The 18,012-nt window shown below is 42.4% G+C and overlaps 1 protein-coding gene across 1 annotated transcript in view; it reads right to left on the reverse strand.

The window, feature by feature from the left end:
- Positions 1–18,012, reverse strand: part of rapgef5a (Rap guanine nucleotide exchange factor (GEF) 5a) — a 63,194-nt gene that overhangs the window by 37,924 nt on the left and 7,258 nt on the right. The window contains exons 4-9 of the mRNA XM_066715574.1: positions 17,345–17,466; positions 15,696–15,864; positions 9,362–9,443; positions 7,012–7,060; positions 4,636–4,706; positions 592–720 (exon numbers count right to left, since the gene is read on the reverse strand). Coding sequence (XP_066571671.1) covers positions 592–720; positions 4,636–4,706; positions 7,012–7,060; positions 9,362–9,443; positions 15,696–15,864; positions 17,345–17,466 — 622 coding nt within the window. The remainder of the gene's footprint in view (positions 1–591; positions 721–4,635; positions 4,707–7,011; positions 7,061–9,361; positions 9,444–15,695; positions 15,865–17,344; positions 17,467–18,012) is intronic.

Raw genomic sequence — 18,012 nt, forward strand, 5'->3', positions numbered from 1 at the left:
ACCAAGACTAAAACATTCATGAACTACACCAATGTAGGATTTTATCACAAGAAAACGTTTACCCAAAGTTACATCACAATCTGGCACCCTTTTCTTCTTCAACTATGTTACTTGGCACCCAGAGTAAATTATATATTACAGGAGATCTATATCTCGGTGCTTTCCAAAGAATTTATCAGCCCTTCCTGCAATTGTCTTTGCACTGTACATTACACAATTGTAAGGATGGGGGGAGAACCAGCCAATGGAGAACAGTCCTACAGCTGTGAATCAGATATTTCAAAGAGTGTTTCTGTAGAACTGGTACTAACCCTGGTACTGATCAAAAGCAAAGCATAGAAAACTAAAAACATACAAATATTGACTCCGTTTGAGTTTTGATATAGATCACTCTTACCATACAATACAATTCTGATTAACAATGCATGTTAAAGTAAGCAGGGAAGTAAAGAGTGGCATATAATTAAGCCAAGTATCACCACACACAATGTTCCTTCTGAAATTGTAAAAACCGTGATTCAAAAATCGGCACAAGACATTTTTTTACAAGGAGAAACGAAAGGCACAAAAAAAAAAAAAAAACCTGCTCACCTCAGAGGTCCTATCCGTGACTTTGCTGTTCTGAGTCTGCAGGAACCGGCACCCATCCTTGGCAAGCCTCTGGACCATCTCGATGCCACTGAGGTCCTCCTTGTCCCGGATTGCGCAGACCCCCCCTGCCTGCAGAGTTGGGGAGAGGTGGAAGAGATACTTTAATCCACAATCCCAGGCCATGGCCACCTTTCGAGACCAGCAAGAAGCAGAGCGCTCCCAATTAACTGAAGTGTGGGCAGCCTTGTTCGCCAGCAAGTCAGTGAGCGGGCTGCCAGCGTTATCCTCTGAGCTCAGAGTGAAAGTGCGAGGCTCCCCAGTTGAGCAAGCGAAAGAGAGCGAGCAAGAGAGAGAGAGCGGGATGGGGATCTCCGGCCCCACTGGCAGACGTTTCCTGTTCCACATGTTCCCGGAGCCGCGGGTTAGAAAAGCTCCTGGGAAGCAGGCTGCCCGGGCGAGCTCAAGGTGGGCGGAGGGGCACTCTGATGCACATTGTTATCGTCAGGCGCGGCCCATTGTTTATTTATTTTCTGTTAAGCGTGTATTTTCGTTGGCGAGATCCTGGCTCTCTCACGCCACAAAGGGCGATCAATCTCCACTCAGTGCAGTAAGCAAACACAGCAGCACAATAGTTGACCACAGTGGAACAGGCAGCAAAGAAAACATGCACGTTCGACAGAGGCTCTTTTTGCATAGTGTGTGCAACTGGGCGTGGAGCACAATGGTAATTTAAGTCACCCCAAAAGAGCTGACGTGGGTGCCTCAAGTTATACGTCATACTTTAGCATTTCTGAAGAGGGATTTTATGGTCAAATGAACAATGAGAATGTTTTTATGTTGTACAGCAAGCTAATGTGATTCTGTTCAGCTCAAACACAGCAGTAAAATGACTTTGCAGATGCTTTCAACGTCCTCTACTGTACAGCTAATAAAACTATTCTTTTTAGCCCATCTTCCGCACACACCTACAGTCTTTTATACAGCATTAAGATCACTTGCAGAGGAATATATTTTGATGGATACAATGCATTATTAAGCATGTATAGATGGTCTGGAGGAGTTATGCAATTCCCCCCATATCCCAGGATTCCCAGTAAATGGAGTTCTCTTGGGGAATTGGATCACAAGGGGAAACCAATAATCAAATGAGTACATGTCACGCCAACATTAAAGTTTATTTTTAGAATTACTGGGGAGAAAAGGCTTTTATCCGGGAAGCAAGGACCATGTATGTTTATTCTGCTCAATTGTATAAGAAAACTAGACAAATGCACGCATTTCTGAATCTAACTTGCTAAGTGTGAAAGCTCTGTTATTGCTAAAGCAATTTTTACCCATCTAAGAGTATTTCAGAAGATTACCAAACCATGTAGATTCAGTCTACCATTTAAGCTGGTTTAAAACATATTAGACATTAATCCAAGAGGAAATCTTAATTGGAAACTAAACTCTCTGCTAGTGAAATAGGTTCACTATTCACCACATCGCTAGACACTCAAAAGCTAAGCCCTTATCTTAAAATTCTGCAAGCGTTTGTCCTTCTGAACAATAAGGGGGTGCAAATAATAAGCAGTGTGGAGTAGCAGTCAGGGTTCTGGACATACAAGGTGCACTTACTTTCCCTAAACAAGAGCACCCCCATCTTTAACCACCTCCATTTTGTTTTTTCACCTACTTTTGCCCTGGTGGTCTCAAAACAAGCTACAGAACTTCAACATCAGATTAAAAAGTGCCTTTTAAGTTATACAAGACTTCAACAGTATTAATTCTGCCCGTCTTGCTTTAATATTACTTTTTATTTAGTTAAATTTTTTTCCCCCAGTCTTCTTTCCAGTAGGCCACTCATCCGAGTTCTGAGCTGCAACTGCGAGGGTGACAATTAATAATTAAACAAAAAGAAATAGGTTTCTCTGCTATGCAAACTAAGATGGCTGGTGCTTCACCGAGATACCACAGATACCCATCGGACGCCTCGAATTTAACTCCTACTTGTGCCTGCTAAAGATGCCTGCTATATTAGAAACTCACTTTACAAAAAGGTTCCACAACAATGATTCAGATGGAAGACAAGAAACCTAGAAACCAAATAATAATAATAATAATTTCTTAGATAGCAAGTCTATTAATCTATAAATAAAATAGAGAGTGAGCATACATGTCCTCCCCGTCTCCAAAGAGGTGATTGAAAGAGTTTCATTCACATTGAGATGCACTTCGATATGACATTCAGGAGACGAATCGGAGGTTCTCCTGCTCAGGGTATGAGTGATGAGCTGTGAAATAACTCCCGCTACAATATCTCACTTGATAAATGACCGGGACACCTAGGTAACGCTATCGGAGCAGTGACAGTTCGGAGTCAGACATGACATCTTTAAAGACCGCATGGATCAAGGCGAGGATGCCTTTCGATGCGTGTTCGGTTATAGACGTGTCATCTCAAGGCTGTCTGCATCACACAATGGATGCTACGCCTCTATCGATACATCTGCCACTGCAGTCTGACTGAACACTAAAGCATCCGGGCAGACCTATTCAACTGCAACTTATAATGCTTGATCCATAGCAAATATCAAGGTTTGAATTGCAATATAGGTGAATAAAACACAAGAGACCGTCCCTCTCTATGGGAATCCATTAATTTTGACCTCAGCCGGCGTTCGCGCAAGCTTTTCTACCGAACATCCAAGCATAATCCGTGACAATAACACCTTCCAAAACCCTGTGGATATAGTGTGCAATATCCATTTCTGGAGTGCTAACCTTTACTTCTATTGTTCTAAACAACAAACTACAGCAAAAGTAAGAGTTTTGCTCATTCTAAGCTGTGCAATTCAACTCATTTGCTCCCAGACACCATTGGACACTGAAAACATTTAATGAGAACAGTGTGAAAACTGAAATGATCAGATCATATTAGAAGACTATTTTAATAACACTGCAAAGATCACAACTATATAAAGGTCCCCACTAGTAAAGGAATGTACCTCAATACACAGTAAAAACAAATCATACCTGCATTTCATTATTTAAACTGAGTGAAAACATAAATAAATACAGATAACCTTTCCATCGTTGGGTTAACAAGGAAAAACTGAGCTACTGTTGCTGTTCTGTACACTAAAAGGCTGTAGGCAGTCCCTACACAAACTCATCCCTCTTTCATCATCCTTTCTTGTTTTTTAGCTTATTCATGATCTCATTAACCTCCTGTTGCCACTACAAGCTGTTTGGGGACACTCTGACCGAGCCTAATCGTCCAAAATGAGAGATGGAGATGTCGGACTCTCAATGCTGTGATATTCACAGTCTGGCACATTTTAACCGGGCACATCCCCTGGGTCACAATAATGTGAGGAATGTATCACAGAGCGGCTTCATATGAGCGGCTAAATTGAGAAAGTGCTTCAAATACACGTCATTGTCTTTTCCTTAAAGGTTTTATATCATAAGTCAGTGATTAAGGATTCCTAATGTCAGTTTCCTGAGCAATGTGATATAAAACATACAACTTTTGCAATAGGATGGTGAGAACAGCATCAAAGATTCACATGCCATGCACAGGGAAGAGAAAAGAGGCTCATAGCAACTCTAAAGCAGACACACCGTTATGTCATCCTTTAATAACTAAGTCACATGCTACACGCATGCAATTATGTTCACAGATCACTCACAATGTTTTTTCTCCCATTCTCAGGCAATTACAGGACATCAAGGAAGTCTTATTTATGTTAATCCAAGCAGAGGTTTATCATGGTTAGCGCACACTGCCATTTTCTTGCCATCATGTTTCCATGGATACATTCCGTATTCCTTATTAATTAGCAACGTTAGGCTGGTGATCTGAAGAGACTGTTTTCTGAAACTAAGTTAGCACCTTCTTAAGCATCTTAGCTTTCATTACAGGGAAAAATCACAGAACACACTGGCTTCCTTTAGTCATCTCTCACTTATGCAACAGATTTTAAACCACATATTAAAAATATTTTTTAATAAAAATAAAAAAACAGTCATTACTAGCTATTAATAAAGTTTCACTCCTACCTTCTCTCCCGTCTTTACCTCTTCAGTCACTGTAGTTACAGCCGCCTCAGTCTGGTCCTCTTGGTCAACCACTGTAATACAGATATTTCAATAAATCACACAAAGCCTCAATCCATGAGAACACACAGTGGCGGATGATCCACGCGGAAAACGAACTGCAAAGTGACCCATATGGGCCTGCTGTTCGAGCCCCCGAATTGAATGGATGTCACTTTGGCACAGGTGTGCGTTCACGGCTGCCGTGCAGGATTCTCACAGCGGTTCATCTCGGCCAGCTGGCCCTCTTCCCCCCGGTGTAATCGCCATCTCACGATCTCAAAATCATCAGAATAACCCAAGTCGCAGGGAGGCTGTGTACATAAGTCTTTACGCACTCCTTACCGAATGATCCACATAAGCGCAGTGAATGCTGTCAATACAGGGCTTTTGGAGACAGGAATTAGTGACTCTGCACCAGGTGAAGACAATTTAACAGGACTAGTGAAAAGCTCCCATTTCCTGTGTTCCGATCATTGCTAATGATCCATATGCACATTTCTCTGAAGACTGACTTTCAATCTACACTGTACAAAGCCCAATGCCATACACCGATACACAAGCCTCAAACTTTTCAGAGAGAGAAGCCAGGTTCCTAAAAATTGTGGCATGACACATCCCCAAGTGTTGTTATTCCTGTGTCTTGCTCTGAATCTTTAACCTCAGGATAACTTTCTGCACTTCAGATAAAACTTTAAAGTCCACAGAAGAGATTTCAAAATAACTGTGGATTTGTGTAGCAGAGCAAGTCCTATAGACAGACAGACAGGTAGATAGATAGATAGATAGATAGATGCTTGGCTTTTGGCTTCTGTATGATATTTGTTATTGCAAAGTGAAATTACTAGTATTGTCAAGAACCATGTAAGAACTTCTAGGAAAAGAGAGAAAACATTATTGGTATGTAAAAAATCTAGGGGGCAATAAAAAAAAAAATGTAACCTTTAACTATAATGAATTTTCCTGGAGGCATCAGCACCAGTATGATAGACATTTTCAGACAGATACAAATACAACCACTGTGATTTATGTGAAAGAGGGCACCCCCTGCCCCAGAGCAACATCACTGAAGCATGTTTTAACATCAGAAGGGCTTCAGATGCTGAAGGGGGTATCTGAACATGTTTTCTCTGCAAAGATTTTACTTAAGTATAGACAGGTTTCTGATGGCGCTTTACATTATAAATGTGTGAGGCAAGAAATACTGCACCAGGAATCAATTACTCAAGAGTTCTGTAGAGACTGGACTACTAGGTATAGGTTTGAAACCACATTTCTATACGTCATGCATTGGTTTGACCTCAGGTGTCTCTTTCACTGCCAGCAATGCACTTTCCAGTGTCCTCAGACAGCAACTGCACATTCCCACGGGGACCGATTCTGGAAGTGCGACTTTCCTGTGAACTACCAGAGGAAATGAGCCAAAAACATCCTTCCTTCCATTCATATGGGTGATAAACTGGACTCAACTAATCTAGGATTCTTCAACTCATAAGAGGAACTTATCAGAGGGCTTCAATACTTATCCAAGTCATAAAAGGCTTCACTTCAAAGGCAAAACACAGCTATTTAAGAAGCGCCAACTGGGCTTCAGCTGGTTGTAAAATTATGATGTAAGCCCGAACTGTGGAGGGACATTTAGTATAATGCAAGAGACACCGTTCTAATTAATAGCCAGCATAATTAAAACTAGCATCATTAATTGCCTTGTCAAAAGTGTGCTAAGCTTACAAAAGCAAGAGTAAGCACTCCTACGGTCTATAGTGAGTTAGTCCCACGAGGTTTACAGAATAATTGGAGCCCAGGGAATTAAACGGCGAGTTCACTTCTTCGCAGGGGGCGGGGGGGCAGATGGAAGACAAAAGGAGGAAAAGAGGGGAGGAAAGTGAAGTATTTCAGGGCCACAACAAACAGAAAGTGAACACATACCCAAGGTGGGTGTCATGTGACCCAGCGAAGACACATACATGACCCATTATGAGACACACGACACATGCAGATGTGTTCATGAAGTTCAAAGTGCAAAACTCGTCTTCCCAAGAACCACTCCAGCATTTCTGCAGAGTCTGGGAAGCACTGATGCATCTTTCAGGCCTATGCAATGACTTCTCCCTGCATCCAGGCATTTTATTTTGAGCGTAGCTTCTTCAATGGTCGTGAAATCCAATGAGTGCGTGTACATTTCGCACTCTTAAAAGGATTGACCAAAACAAGCCCGTGAGAAGCAGCTCGGTCTGCTGCTCAGTGCCAAACAGCAAGAGACATCAGGTTTACGTCCAGACACAGAACATGTAGCCCACCATCCACCTCCACATCCTCTCGAACGGCATCGATACTTACTCGACATCCGTGCTTTTCTAGCGAGGGCTACAGCCAACTCATTCTGCACCTATATTAAAAAAAAGGGAATCTGTATCATTAGAGGGTCCATTTTGAGACGCACCAATGACAATTTTGGAAATCACAGTCGGCAACATCTTTTCATGCGAGGTATTATGGTTTATTAATTGACACCTGCACATTCTTTCATCTTAATCACGAATTGGGAGTTCATTATTATTCATTATAATTCACAGCCTCCGACTCGCATTGTGCTGACCAGCTAGCTGTAACAAATCCCCAACCAAAGTTGGCTAATTAACTCGAAAACCTTAAAGTAAACTATTTTCTTAGATCTGCTGTCACATAAAAGGAATAAAAGCCTTTTTCCTTAATTGTAGGTGCATATAAATATCAGAACTTTTTTTTTATTATTGTTCCTAGTCTTGTCCATAGCAAACACATGAAAACCAAACCGAAATTGTATTAGGTCATTGTTTGAGATTAGGAATACAAAGGCCTAGTGCAAGATTAAATTAAATTCAAAATGAAGACGTCCGGCCTCAATTTTAGGAACGCCTAAAGTCCTAGAACAGTCATTCGAAGTAGAAATAAATAAATAGACACCGAAAGCCCAGACTTTTCCTCCTACACAGACCCTCACAGATTACATTGTTGAAGGAAGTCATGTCATCCAGCAGGGAAGATTATGAAACTTACATCAACAATTAAAGTTTCATTTTAAGCAGATTTCTAATTCAACGGGTAAATGTAGGATGTAAAGACGCACTCTCTTGTTTTAATAATAGGCAACACCGAGTGACGATTAATCATGCGTCTCAGTCACTCATTAGGATAAAACAATTGCAAAAGGCACTGTAGATCATTTTATTATCCGCGCGTATTAAAAACAATGGAAATAACTGAAGAATACTGCTGCCAGACAGTATAAATCGGCATTGTTGAGTAACACGCTAGGAGAGTAAACAGGCATTGAAAGGTAAAAGATAAATAATTTAAAATAATTTATATGGCACCAACTCTGGATTGTGTTTGATAAAAAAAAAATGCGTCTCTGGACTGTACTCATAATATGTTCCGTCTAAGGCAAACAGAAAATATGAATACAATCCAGAGAGCACTTTTTTGTGGGTTTGCTTTTTTATTTTTTATTTTTTTATCAAATACAAATTCAGACGCAAGCGAAATCCACTTGACTGGCAGGCACAACGGCTGTACATTTCAAGCACAGAATATAACACAATCTCCGGCATAGCAACCAGTCTTGGAGATGAGACGGATGGGGGGGGTGAGTTGTTGTTGCGGCTCTAGTGGTGGCAGCTTTTCCACAATCATTAAAAAACCCTCATAAAAAATGGGAAATGCAACTATGGGAACAGAAAGTCTCTGCTGAAAACCAGCACGGGACAAAACCTGAGCTTCAGATGGCTCTTGTGCCTTCTGCGTATATAACCAATTATTAATAGGACCATTTCTCCGCACTCCAAACTTTTATTTCCTCCGGGAGAGGACAGATCTCACAATCAAAAAGCTGGAGCATCAAGGATTTTAGACTGGTGTGGCTTCTGCTCAGAGGTTTTGGGTTTTATTTTTATTGATTTGCATTTGTTTCTATCAAGAAAAGCTTTTATGATATGCAAATGAAGCTTTTTTAAAAAGTATATAATAATAATAATACAACAGCATACAAGAAATCTAGGTTACAGCTCTGAAAAATGTACTGAATGAATATCACAGACATGGCTGAAAGGAGAGAGATATTAGGTGCATCTTCCAGAAATATAACGAATGCATGTTGGTATTTCTTTTAACATTCAATGATGGACCGTTCTCATTCTTATTGTTGGTTTAAATCCTTGAGAAGGAATAATCATCTCCAGAGGTCTCATATTTATCCTCGTTGGACTCTACATCTGCCAGGTTTTGGTCATAACTCAGCTTTAAATGTATGAACGTGGCTGAATGCACACAAATTCAGTGCTGAACTCACAGTTTATCAAACACAGCGGGCAGCTGTACAAACTGCTGCTGGGGCAAAAATCCGTCGCTACATGAGCGGCAACACGGGGGACAGAACTGACAAACAGAAACAGATAATGGACAGTTTCTCTGATCCAGAGAGACTCTTTAAGGCTGCCTGTATTGGTAGAGGCCCCTTCTCAGAGTCTCAGGATGTTTTCTCCGATACGTTGACCTCGATCCGCCACATAGCTGAAGGGTAACAAAGTGACTGCTCAGTACGGCAAGTTCACCACAGCATAAGGAAGGAATTCATATCCAGACCCTAGAGCTGCCTGGACGTCCGAGCAGAAGCCACGGACATGGACACACACAGACACAGGGCAATTACCGTAGAGGTTAAACGCTCCAGTGCTTTCATTTTAAGAATCTCATTACAGACTTCTTTCTTATCCTCTGCTTCTCTGTCTGGCCTAGAGAGAAAGAGAGAGAGAGAGAAATGGTTAAATGGAAGGATGTTGTATCCAGGTGAGTTGGAAAACAAACTCTTTAGTTTTTTAGCATTAGACACCAAGTCTGTCGAATAATAATTTAACAGTCTAACAGCGATCAGAAGTCTACTGGAAGGGATTTTGAAAGGGATGCAATTAAGGAAAAAACATCTCACCATCCTATCCATCATCCAAGTTAATCGAAATTTAACAAAGCTAATTTATTTTTCTGCTGCCGAACAGGAAGAAATGACAAGTACATCTTTTAAATGTTCAACATGATGAAGACACCAGTGACAAATTGTGGTTTCCTTCAGGAATATTTCAGAGGAGCTGCAAAAACATTGCCATATATGACATACCCAATAGGACTCTAAAACGTGTAGTTTATGTTTTTTATAGTTTTATGCAAGCACACAGAATAGGTTAAGACCCAGAAACCACCAGCAACAATAAGGCCGTTCTCCCTTTGCACCGCGGCCAACAGTGTGCGTTAGTAGATTTGCTGATGATATCATTATGAATTCTCAGAACATTTCCTGCTTTTGGTGGAAAAATAATATAAAATACAAAAAAAAAAAATGCAGAGGGAGAAACTTATAGGACGCTTAATGATGCTTGCCTAAACTACTGCGTTTGACATTTTCAATATATTGTACAGCGTAAGCAGTTTAAGCCTCCAATGTTTGTGATCCAGAAAAGTTCTTGCTAGTCACAATAGATTCAATTTAAACGCAAAGCACAGAATAGCGTCTCAAAAATGTTTGTTTATGAAAAGCCCCCCCCCCGAACAGACCGCTACGGATCTGACTTTTCAGTGGCATAAAACTGAAACTGACATGCATCAATCATGTTCACGCAGATGTCAGATCAGTGAAGTCAACAGAATCTTAAAAAAAGGACAAAAAAAAAAAAATGCTTTTCAAGAGCTCGTTGATAAACACAGCGTGAGTCAGTGTCTGCATTTTCACCACCCGTTTGACCCAGAACATATAGGTTTGACTGTGGTAAAGATATATTTTGACAGTACTGCTGTTCAGAGAGATTAGTCATCCCGAGGAGGAAGGTTGTTACAGGGGTGGAGAAAAAGCAATTAAATCTGACAGTTTTGCTTCAGGGCAAATGTATTTATACACAAAATATTTCACATGTATCAGCAATGCCTTTCGTTTAAGAGACAAAACGGTTTGAGGCCATTTAAAAAGGATCTGCATTTTTTTCTTAATGGACCTTTGATTTGTGGACAAATTCTGTTTCCCTTTTCCAAATGCTTGTCCTGCTCCATTAAAAATCTTTTTTGTGTAGAGGGGCAGAGACCGAGTTGTGTTTAAACTTCACAACAGCTTCACAAACCAACTAAAAATCTATAGAACAAGCAGGTGCAATATTACAAAAAAATATTCCAGTGCAGCTGTAAAAAAACGAATCAAACCTTTGACTCTTCTATAAAATGACAATTAAAAACAATCCTTAGGTTGTAGTGAAAAGCACCACAGCTTCCCCCTGAAGGACAGAGTTGAAGTGGTGGCCAGTTTGTGTATTTAAAGTGGCAGCTATTTAAGGAGCTCCACATGAACTCCCACCAGGCCAAGTCACGTGGGACCACCTGGGACCGCCTAATCACTGCACGCCGACAGGCCTGGCCTCGGACGCACAATCTCTGCTGGATGGGCTGGGCTGGGCTGGATGGGCTGGACTGAGCCAAACCAAACCGCATCCAACTGGATCAGGGCAAGGCTGGCTGAGCTGCAGAAGAATAAGAATTATAATATTAATGAGGCTCATGAGCAGACCAGTAAAACCTTGCCAAATAGGGTGTCTATTTAAAATAAGCAGCTTCGTCCCAAGACAGGAACACAGATGCAAATCAGGAGAGTCTGTAGCATGAATACATGCAGGGCGCCACTAGTGGACATGCCCGATCGAACAGCAGTAACCGAACACTGTCTGGCAGCTTCCTGGATTAGGACCGGCAAAGCAGGTTAAAAATGGGACTCCGACCTCTGCGCACATGGTGAGCAAGAGCACAGTCGAGGCGCACCCAGACCGAGGTCAGTCAGCAGCCCGGCATGCCCAGATCAGCCAGCGGTCCTTTGAAGACATCGCTGCGCTGATCACAACACGGGTTCCTGCTGCCAATTTCCATTCAGGGAGGCTGCTCAGGGATGCGTGCTCTAATCCCACATCAATTCCAGTATGAACCACTGAGCAGCTCCTGACTGAGAGCTAGGGAGTGTCGCTGCATGTGGGCAGTTCAGTGAAGGAGACGCGAGAAACAAGCCTGTTTTTGATCACTGATGAGCTACGTCTGCATGAAGAAAAAGGAAAGATCTGCATAAATAATATCTTATTTATTTCTGTGCTGACAGCATCATTGACTGTGTGCTCTTTAAGAGAGGTATCTATGCTCCCACTTTGTTCTGGTAACTATGTCACACTGACATCTGCTGGCCAAGGATAGTAGAGCAGCTGAGGAGCCCTATCTACTGCCCTTGAAGAAACGGAATAGGTTACATGTCTTTTTAATGTGTATTATTGCTGCAAATACACAAGTAAAACACAGATCTGATCCAGGAAGAGCCTCTGATAAACATCCCAGAAGCATGTCATTGGTAGTTATGCAAATGAGATGCAAAACACTCATTATAATCGTTAAACCGAAAGGGACACTTAGCCAGAGAGCTAATGCCATGCAAGATGGAGATTTCTGTATCTCTGCCAAACTACCACACATTTCTTGCTTTGATTTTCCACGGCAATAAAGATTAAACAAAATGGGAAAACTCACATCAAATATTTATAGTCACTTTCACAAAGATTTTACATCTAGTCACGTACGGATGTGCTATGAATTCAGAGGATTTGAGTAAAGGTGTTGTACAGTAGTGAATTTTCAAACTAGTGGCAATAAATAGTTTACACAGAAGTAAAATAATGATATTAATATTTTCAGTAATTTGTGGAGGGGGAAATCTTTAAATCAACAAAGAAAAGCCTACTGTTAGTCAGACATGAAGTCTCCCGAATGCGATTAGTGTACAGGGATGGTTACAGACTGACAATTCAGTGGAGGCTTCACTCCCACTCTTTCATAACCAATGCAGCGTAAAGAAAAAAAAAATGCAGGTAGAACCGAGTCTACTCTTATTAAATGCTCCCAGTTGATCTCTTTGTAGTCGAATTTCCGTTCAGTTGGCTTTTGAAAGCATGCATTTCAGCGACTGTTACAGACGTCTTCCTATTATTAGTCTCCACAGAATGGTATGTTTTTAAATCTTTGATATGCAATGTTCCCATCCACTCCGAGTTGCCGAGATGGCATTTCATTCAATTATACACACTATGTGGGAAGACGGAGGGAATTGAAATGCAGAAAACATAGTTTTAGGTTCATAATAACCGCATCAGAAGGAGCTTGGTTCCTTGTTTGTCGAACCCATCTGCTGACAGTGAAAATAGAAACCCAGAAGAAGTTGTTTTCACAGCTCCCCTCCCTCCGAAAGCTGCTCCTCACTTTATTAACATGCCGCGTCCTCAGATCCAGAAAGCTTTGCAGCAATAACAAATTCTCCTTCTGGAGGTTGCAAATAATATTCAAATCAATGCAAATTCTTCAGTTCAGATAGGAGGGCTGATTGCGTGGGTGTGCATTGCCCAAATGGCGGATTTAAAAAGACTAGAAAGTCATGATTTCACCCATAAAAATATCAAGTCCAACTAAAGATTCTCTTATATTCAGAGGATAAAAGATATACACTGACTGCTTACAACCCCTTCAGCACAATATACAAATGTCAGCACTGATGCGACATAATACTAAAACTGACACAAACCTCAATCTTTCAGCTTTTCTTGCTTTGCCTTAATACCAAAACCTTTTCATTTAAAATAGTTCAATAATCTTACAATATGGTCACTGAAAAGATGTGCTTCTCGAAGTTTAAGCTCCTTCATATTTACATCCACTGTTGCGAATTGTACGACTGCATTTAAAACAATATCAGGATGGCTTAAGCCCTAACTAATCTCATAAAGATGAATTTGTCTCAATGAAAGCTAGACTTTAAACATTAATGATTTAAAAACAAGCCCTCCTTTGTAAACATCTTACATTTTAGCTTCACACAATCAGAAAATTTAATGTATTTTGACAGATAATAACCGGACAGCACAGGATAAAACATCAACTCTGTATCCAAGAGTATTCGACGGCTCATCACAATTTGATACAATGTTCGTTTCCAAAGGATATTTGCATAACCCACCACGAAAACAAATATACTGGGCTTAATAAAACTCAGCAGGAGCCAAGTAAATGGCTGTTCGTTGTCAAAGGAGGATGAGGATATCGTGAGGTTATTACTGCCCAACTGGGAACAGCCAGGTCAGTGGTCGGCCGTACCACAGGGAGAAAGAAGATAACGTGCCAATGTTGAAAGCAGGTCAGACATTTTGTGGCAGGAAAACAAGGTAAACGTAAACTGTATGGGCAAACAGACCCAAACACCGGGAATTGCAGCCAAAATGAATTAACCCCCAAGGAAGGGCACGTCGGAGGCTTTCAAGGAATAGCCGACGAGAGGAAACTACTATTTCACCAGCGACTAAATAACATGTTTAACAAAGTGCCAATGAAAGAAACAGGGTTGGCTGCCACGAAGACCATTGTAATCCTTTAATCTCATAGATGCAACAAAAATTCGAAGCGGTGCTCCAGCGACTCTGCAACTGGATAAAAACGATGCATCGGGAGAGATTTACAACCCCCATGCGGGAGCGTGTAACATTCATGACATGATTTTAGAACGGAGTCATAAAATGTATTTAATAGGTCATCTAGTCCGTCCTTCAGGCCTCCTGTGCTGGCGTTGGGCACAGACACTGACAGAGGAATGCAGGACAGATTTTCCCCATGCTTACGAGTTCCTGCAATATCGAAAGTGCACCTTTTTAACGATAATTTCTCTCATATATTCCAACCACACGAAGGGATTAGTCCTCAAATGAAAAGCAAAGTGGTTCCCATTATCTCAAGTCACTATATGACCTCGTACGCGCCCAATTACAAAGACGAACAGGCTTGAACACCGATTCTGATGCGTGGGATACAATCGAGGTCTTGTTTCATATTGAAGGTGTAATTATCTCCATATATCTCCTGGGATCTCACTGCCTGGATTACTCTGCTCCATATGTATGTCTTGTGAAGCTGGTATTGCACACCTAGGATTTGCAGACTCAGTCCCTTTACATTAGGATTGTCTGCAGTTTTCTATCCAATGCACGGCAAATATGCATTTAAAGCAGCTGTGATAATGATGATAAATATTAGAAAAGGCTATATTCACAGGGAGCAGATCAAGTTAACAGCAGGGTGGATTGAGAGAGTGGCCTGGGTTAGGATATGGGACTCGTTTCGTCTTTTCATAAGGACTGAAAGAGAACCAGCACTTCCCACCTACGACATTTTCTGCCACTGCTCGAGCTAATCAGTTCTCCCCACTGTCACACAAGCATTGCGCTCTGCTGTGTCACTTAAAAACACAGCCCTGACAGAGGAACGGCTCGTCAGCTGTAAGTAGGACAACGCAACATTTACTCATGAGCACCGAAACCGATCGCTTCAACTTCATTCAGATCATGAATATCGTGCGTGCAATACCAGGAACCCTGCTTTGTGGGAAACGAGCATTGCAGCATAATCATGGCGATCAAGAAGGATGAACACGGCCATTCATGAGCTGAAAATCAAGTCAATTGAATCTCATATCATATAAAGGCTTCTATTACAACAGAGAAATACTCATAGTGCTTTTTATAACATTCTACTTATGAGCAAAAGGCAGGGATCTGGGATACAAAATCATGCAGCTCATGTTTCTCATCAACAGATTAGATATCAGTGCCAGTAACATTTCCTTTTCATTAATGCCCTAACAGGTTTATTGACGTTCAAGATCCACTGCAATCACATTCAAGGTGTCACCTCTCATTCACACAGAGAGGCAGAGGCAACGGATGTTCAGAAAAGCTTTTGCTCTTGCAGATAGGAGTAACCCCAGGCAGATGGCAGCCTCAAGGACACAAATTAAACTCATGCATAAAATATACAAAATAGATATTTTTTCTCCCCCTCAACAAACAGTTTTCAGAAACGCGACAGAAGCACAAATACCAGAAAGACAAGCGTCAACCGCACTTGTCAATTATTCAACGGCGGCTGGCGCTACTCACGGGCTGATCACTCCCACCCTGAACTGCACGTAGGGCACAAGCTGCAGCAGGAGCCGCACGCCGTTCTGCCACTCCTTCTCTTTCTTGTACTCGCACTGCTGGGTCTCGCACTCATCGTAGGAGAACTGGTAGAAGGTGTTGGAGTCCTCGAACACGATGTGCTGGTCGGCTGCAACGAGAAAGACAACGACGACAAAGGAGACTCAGTTAAAAGACAGTGCCAGCCCAGTTTACCTTTCAAACGCTTTCATTTCGGCTCATTCGTGACGTTCCCAATGCGATGCTGTTCATACATATTCCTAAATTCCTGCCTTTGCTTTGCTACCCGCCGAACATCCGCGCCTCTGTCGCACAAACACTCCAGCTCTGATGAAAACGCAGCTCTTCTCCCTGGGTTTTATTTGGACTCGAGAGCAACGCCGACGTCGGGTGGGCGGAGGAGGCCGTTTCATCCGCCGGAGAGCCGAGGAGCTCTGAAGAGGGCCGGGGCGGCAGGAGGGGGAAGAGTCTACATCAGCACAGGGTTTTTAAATGAGCAACGAGCAACCGGCCACAAAAAGAAACACCGCGATTTATATAACAAGCACACAACTCGACTGCAGAACTAAACTTCTTCACTTCCCCCCACGCAAAGCCCTTCAGCAAGATGATGACTGCAGAATGAGATCAAACGCACAGACGTATCTAATGGGCCTACAGAGTCCTGGGCCGGGGTACAGCTGTGCAGGAGATGATTCTTGTAACGCAAGAGGCAGAGATTCAATTAAGTTATGAACGCTTCTACTGCCGTACCAGGGTATCATGTTTGACTGTAATTGCAATTAACTCGAGCACATTGGGAAAATTAATGGCATAACAATTGTTGTCAAACGCAGCTTCTCTTTGCTGGGTGCAGTCTATACAATACAGGTGGCCGATGCAATATCAGTGATCGCAGGTTGTCTGAAAGAACTACGGGGGGTTTTGGAAGGCTTTTTCCTTCAAAAGGTAGGAGACAGTCAGGCTTCAGATCAGCAAAAACTGAGCATTTACAAAGCCCTACTAACCATTAAATAGAAGACGCAGCGAAATGTTTGACATGCGATACAAACATGGAGAACCACGAAAGGGTATTACAAAACGCCACCATATTCCACAATGTGTAACAAAGAAAAACTACAGACACACAAGCATCTGATTTTATGGTATTTGCTGTGATCTTCAAAGGAAATCAAACCAACACGAGCCAGAACGTTCCTCGTGCTGAGTGGCAGCTGATGCCGTTGGATGCATCCCATCTGCCAAACGCCAAAACATCTCACGCCGTTTCTACAGGGGTAATGGACACTAAATGCTCTTTCATCAATTCCCTATCCAGATATGGTCTTCGTTTGGCTGGAGGAGCAGACGTCTCCCTTTCCTCGTCTGATAAAGCACACAGAGCTACAACGGTAACTCAATCATGGCTGCCCTAACGAGCCCACACAGTGTTTATCACTTTCCTTTTCCCTCGGTGGTTTGTCATTTGAAGCCAATGCAGCATCTAGCATTGCTGAACATCACGCACGGATTTCGGAGATCTGCACATTTCAGGGTGAATAAAAGGTTCATCTTTCCGCGTCGACATCTGGCGCTCTCCTTCGATTGTGCTTCAACACAGACGCACTCACCTGACAATAAGATGCCCAGCTCCAGCAGGATCTGCCACACTCTCGCCGCCACCATCCTGCCCTGGATGAACAGGCACTGCTCCAGCAGCCACTGCACCAGCTCCAGGCCCACATAGCTTCTCCTACACAAAAGAAACACAAGGCTGCCGTGATCTGTGCCAGCAGGGCGAACACACTACACCCACACATTGCATTAACAGTCAGGAACACCGTGAAGGGCTGATTCACGCTGCCTGCCTCAGAGATTCACTCTCGGTGTGTGCCAGTGAGGGTGATGGATAAGGCAGGGGTCCAAGGGGTTTTCAGATTCAGGATATAGTTCAAGCTAGGGGTCAGGCTGAGGTTCAAGACAGTTAGGATGGAGGTGAAGTGGCTATAGATGTGGCTATGGCTCAGTTTTAAAACGGTACACGCTTTACAATACATAAAAGTCTTTGCAGATTAAGCAACATGTTCCGACTCGTGGCTGAATCAACCAACAGAGCCGGGCTGTGGACGACGAATCCTCCAGCCCTTTCTTGTGCTTGTCAAGCAGCCAGAGCTCCTCGCATGCAAATCAGCAGTTTACATAACACTTCCGCACATCGGCTCGCGGGGCTCTCAACACCAGGCCCCGAAGCCCCGGACACACTGTTCGACGCCATCAACGGCTTGTTCGCACCTGTCTC

This window comes from Amia ocellicauda, chromosome 10 (genome assembly GCF_036373705.1).
Source record: "Amia ocellicauda isolate fAmiCal2 chromosome 10, fAmiCal2.hap1, whole genome shotgun sequence".
NCBI classification, from domain to species: Eukaryota; Metazoa; Chordata; class Actinopteri; order Amiiformes; family Amiidae; genus Amia; species Amia ocellicauda.